At 45.9% G+C, this 5,022-nt stretch overlaps 1 protein-coding gene across 1 annotated transcript; it reads right to left on the minus strand.

The window, feature by feature from the left end:
• Positions 1 to 3,795: 3,795 nt before the first annotated feature.
• Positions 3,796 to 4,543, minus strand: LOC120651397 (pathogenesis-related protein PRB1-2-like). Its single transcript, XM_039928870.1, has one exon. The coding sequence runs from the start codon at positions 4,506 to 4,508 to the stop codon at positions 3,978 to 3,980; it is 531 nt and encodes a 176-aa protein (XP_039784804.1). The 5' UTR covers positions 4,509 to 4,543; the 3' UTR covers positions 3,796 to 3,977.
• Positions 4,544 to 5,022: the final 479 nt, after the last annotated feature.

Consider the following 5,022-nt stretch of genomic DNA (forward strand, 5'->3'; position numbering starts at 1 on the left):
TGCCACGACCCGGTACCTAATGCTCTATGCTAGGCTTGGCATATGCCAAGAGTACGGGCTATTGCAGCTGGTACCTTTGTCCTGGACCTTTTGCCCGTTTTCTTGTAGTGACGAGGTCATCAATATAATAAGCTATTTGTTGAAATCAGTTAGGTCAACTTTCTTGTACCGCAAGCAGGGTTTTGTTTACCGCCGGTAAAACGATTACCGGCAATTAGCGGTATCGGTAAACCGGCGGTAAATTGCCGGAAACCGCTGGAAATGCCAATTCAAATTCAAAAAACCGGTAACCGTTGTTTACCGACCGGTAACCGTCGGTTTTAACTGGTAAACACCGTATGACTTTGGAAAATTGAAAATTTTGGCAGCATTTCACCATAATTTTGTAAATATCATTGCTGATGGTATATATCAAACAATTATATAACATTTACACATACATAGAATAGAAGTTCATATCCATAAAAATAGAAATTCACATCCATAGTCCATATAGATCATCACAACAATAGTCCATGCAAATCATCACAACCATAGTCCATACAAGTCATCACAATCATAGTCCATACAAATCATCACAACCGTAGTCCTTACAAACCATCATCGTCAATATACATAATACATAGTAGTTCACACGATACATACCACATAGAGTTTATTCTTCAGTCTCATCCTGTTGATATGAGCTATAGCCATAGGCTCCATAGGCCCCATATGCTCCATAGGCACCATATGTCGCATATCCTTGAGCCTGCGTATTGAACGTGATGAAATTTTGATAATACAATAAAAATAATACAAACTAGTTGCTAAACCGCCATTTACCTGCACATTGTAAGCATCTTGTATGTTGGTGATTCTATAGCCAACATAGGGGGTGGCAAATAGGGTACTCGATGTGATGGATATGCATATGGTTGGTCATATGGATAGTGTGGATAAGTATAGTCTGTGTTCACTGAGCTAGAGCTATCATCATCATGGGGAATAGGATGACGTGCACTGCTTCTAGTCTGTCGTTCTGAGCTAGGTGCACCATGATCTGTATCTCGTGTGGCGTGAGCGTACTGGCTCTCCCCGGTAAACCTCATACCCTCTCCACCTCCAACTACATCATCACCCCCGCCACCTCTGCCCTACATATCCCCCACTGCCAATCCCATCATCACTTCCATCGCTGCTGCTGTCGTCACCCCCATCATCATGATCTTCATCATCACCGACACTAGGATCAGGTGTGCTGTCATCTGTTCTAAATTCTTCCTCTTCAATGTCATCCTGCCTTTTTCCTTTCTTCCTTTTGCCGATCTGATGGTCCAACACGTGTCTTCCTCTTACCAACATGTGTGTCACCAACAGTCTCTTCTGCCCATTCACGTACATCCAAATTCCGTAGCTCTGGAATATCACGTGCAATATCTATAACGAGGGCGCTAGGAACTGGGGTGTCACTTAAATCAGAATCCTCATCCAAAGCCGGCGCTGCATTGGACCTCCCTAGCTCCATCCACTTGCGAATAGCTGATTGTTGCCTATACAATGAGAGGTCCAAGTACTTGCCATCTATCTCCTTGCTAGTTGGTAGCTGGACACCAACTCCTGCATTAGAACAACGTATTAGCTCAATATTTTGATTTATGTATACAAACGCATTACAACAACGCATTAGCTCACCTTGGTTTTGTGCCTCTATGATGGCTGCCCTGAAATAGGGGTCATCCACTTTCCTACCAGGTATACCAAGTGCATGCAGTGCCTTTGCCCAAGCTTTTCCCACCCTCTCCTTCGCACTCCTACCCTTGTTGGTCCATGGTCCAGTATCTATCCTTGGCTGCCGCGGTCCAGAGCTAGTCGCTAGGTGGAAATCTCTAAGTCTATGAGGCAACTGTGTTTGACTCCTCGTCAATCTTAGGCCACCTCCTGAACCAGAGCCACCACCCCTCTCATACCATGGACCGGCCGTCTGCTGAAATTGAAACTCCTGACGTGATTGATGTAGAGCCTCTTGCATATCTGGATCATCTTCCTCATCTTCCAAGTCCACATAACTACTTCTAGCTGCCTCATCGGCCCTCATCTTTGACCGCTCCCTTTCCATCTTTTTGCCTCTGATCCTGTCAAGCTCATGGTTAAAAAACATCTTCACTTCAAGAGGGACCGAAGGACAGTCCTTCCCATCCTTCCCATGTTGCGCCAAATGCTCCTTAAGCCTTGTTGCTCCTCCCCCATTCCTCTATTGATGGCAATAGTTGCACTTCCATCCATTGCCTCTCTTCTCTCCATGCTCCCACACCGGATCCACCATTTGCCTACAACCACGATACAACAAATATTAACATGAACACACATATATACATATAACATCTAAAAATAACATGAACACACATATATACATATAACATCTAAAAATCATCTAAAAATATAGAAACACACATACACACATATATACATATACAAATAACATGAACACACACATATATGAACACATCTAACTAACATGTATACAAGAATATCTAGAAAATAAACATCTAAAAATCAATGTTAAATCAATGCACAAACACATATCTAAACCAATGTGCAAACACATTTCTACAAAACAAACATCTAAAAATAAATATAAAATCAAGAAATACTCACAACGCAGATTTCCGGTCCAAAGGCGCCGATTTCCACTCGGGAAGTGCCAAATCCCGCTCGGGATTAGAAGATCCCGCGCCCGGACCGCCTTACCGCCTCCACGAGCGCCGTGTCATTGAAAATCGCCACCTTGCCGCCAGGATTCGGCGCTTTACCGCCGGCTACCGCCTCCCGCCCCAGGCCGACAGCTGCGCCAGTGGTTACCGGAGTTCCCGCTCGGCTACCGCCCACATACTGGCGAGAAAGGGCGCCTGGGAAGCGAGATCGACGGCGGCCGGTGGCAAACTCACCCTTGGGCCTGAGCTCGGGGAGAAAGGGGTCAAAGGGGAGGGGAAAGTGACTCTAGCGCTCTGATGGGGTGTCGGTGGGTTGTAAAAACTCTAATGGGTTAACGGGTTCCGATTTTTTTAATTTTTTTTGAGTGCCCAAACAGTCAAATATTTGAACATGTTCTATATTAGAATGATGTATGTCATGTCTACTTTATTACCAAATTGTTTTCTTTTTTATTTCAAATTTTTTCAAACATTTTAAATTTGGCCGAAATATTTTAAAATTTACCGCCGGTATGGGTTACCGCCTAGTAGCGGTATCGGGAAATTTTGTCGGTAACCGGCGGTTACCGACCAGTAAAGTGAACATTGACCGCAAGTGCACGGTGTTAGCTTTTTCCCTTAGAGTATTTTAAGTTTTATAATGAATCCGCATAGATCAAGACTATAGGTTGTTTATAGAAGATAGTGATCTGACTTAATTCCTGAATATGATGCCAGAGAAGGCTTTGGTATGGAGGAATGGACACACTGGCGACAGCCTAATTGCAAAAGATTGAAAACGGTGAACAGGCTGCCGTTGATGTGTCAGCCTCATATGGCGCATGCAGTTTTTTATATTGGTCACGTTGGCCCGGCGGCTATCAACATGCAAATGGGTCGCAAACAGACAAAGCAAACGTCAATATGTTTAAGGACCAATAATTAATTTAATGAACTAAGTGAAGGATAATTACACCAGGCAGTTCCAAGGAATGCTAAAATTATGAGAAAAGTCACATGGTGGATTGCTTATGTATGTTGAAACTTCTTACCATGCCAAGATTTGTTTACCTTTTGCTAATGTAAGTTGTGTTTTGAACAAAAATAGGAAATCTTCGCGGAGTAAGTTGCGTTGTGGTTTGTAAATTAACCATTAATTAATTATTTCGTATCTTACACAAGCATCACAAATTTGGCCACATACAACAAAGATACACATGCACATATGCGTGCTTATTATTTTGTAGGAATACTGCGTGCATGGAGACACTGCTGGAACGAACTCTCGTGCGGCGCACACGCCCCCTACTTAGCAGCCGCGTCAAGCGCGAGGAACGGCCTCTCGCCGTTGAAGTTGCCAGGGGGGTCGTAGCTGCAGATGATGAACACGCCGCGGCTGGCGGCGCAGACGACGCGCGCGCAGCCGATGCGGGTGGACTTGCGCCACACCACCTGCGTGTAGTGCCCGCACACCTTGCCGGCGTCGCAGGTGTTGGTGTCGAGGTGGTAGTTCTTCTTCTCGTCCACCCATGACCTGAGCGCGTCGGCGGCGCTCCACGCCCGCCCCGCGGAGCCCCAGAAGAGGTTCTCCCCGAACGGCCCGCCGGAGTGCACGAGCTTGCAGTCCCCGGCACGCCTGGCGGCGTAGTCCTGCGCGTACCTGGCCACCTTGGCATCCCACGTCACCGGGCCGACACGGTCGGCGGCGCGCGCCCGGTTGTGCAGGTTGACGAAGTCCTGCGGCGTGTTCTGGGCTGAGGCGGTGGTTGCAACAACGGCCAGTGCCATGGCCACAGCAGCAAAGGCAGCTAGACTACTACTCTTGGAGAACGCCATGGATGATGTGGTGGATGTTTTGGTTGTCTGATGGGATGAGAGAAAGCTCGGTGTTTATAGGCAGTGGATGTTGAAGAGTCGATGGTTAGGTAGCGCTAGTCAACGATATGATATATGATGGATATATCAATGGTTTGTTACTTAGGGTAGGTAAATGCAGTTGTATATTGTGCCACTCAGGGTGTCTTAGACTGAGGCCAATGGTCTCGGTTGGCGGGTACCAGTTGCAAAACCGGTACCTATGGGCGTTTTCGACCGGTTCTCATGGGTTGTTTTCTAGTAGTGTGCGTCAACCTAGATCACAACCTCTCACTGGATGGAGATCGAAGTTAATCGCTGTGGAATACAACTATTATTTTCCCTCATCCGTATATGGATGACTTGTGTCAACAATAAAGCACACAGGAATTTCCGTTTAACATAAGCACAACGCACTCAAACAGCCGTACTATAGCTATTACCATGTCTTCAATTGTGCGATGTCATGTTTATATATGCAATTCGAATTTGGCAA

This window comes from Panicum virgatum, chromosome 9K (assembly GCF_016808335.1).
Source record: "Panicum virgatum strain AP13 chromosome 9K, P.virgatum_v5, whole genome shotgun sequence".
In the NCBI taxonomy this organism is placed as follows: Eukaryota; Viridiplantae; Streptophyta; class Magnoliopsida; order Poales; family Poaceae; genus Panicum; species Panicum virgatum.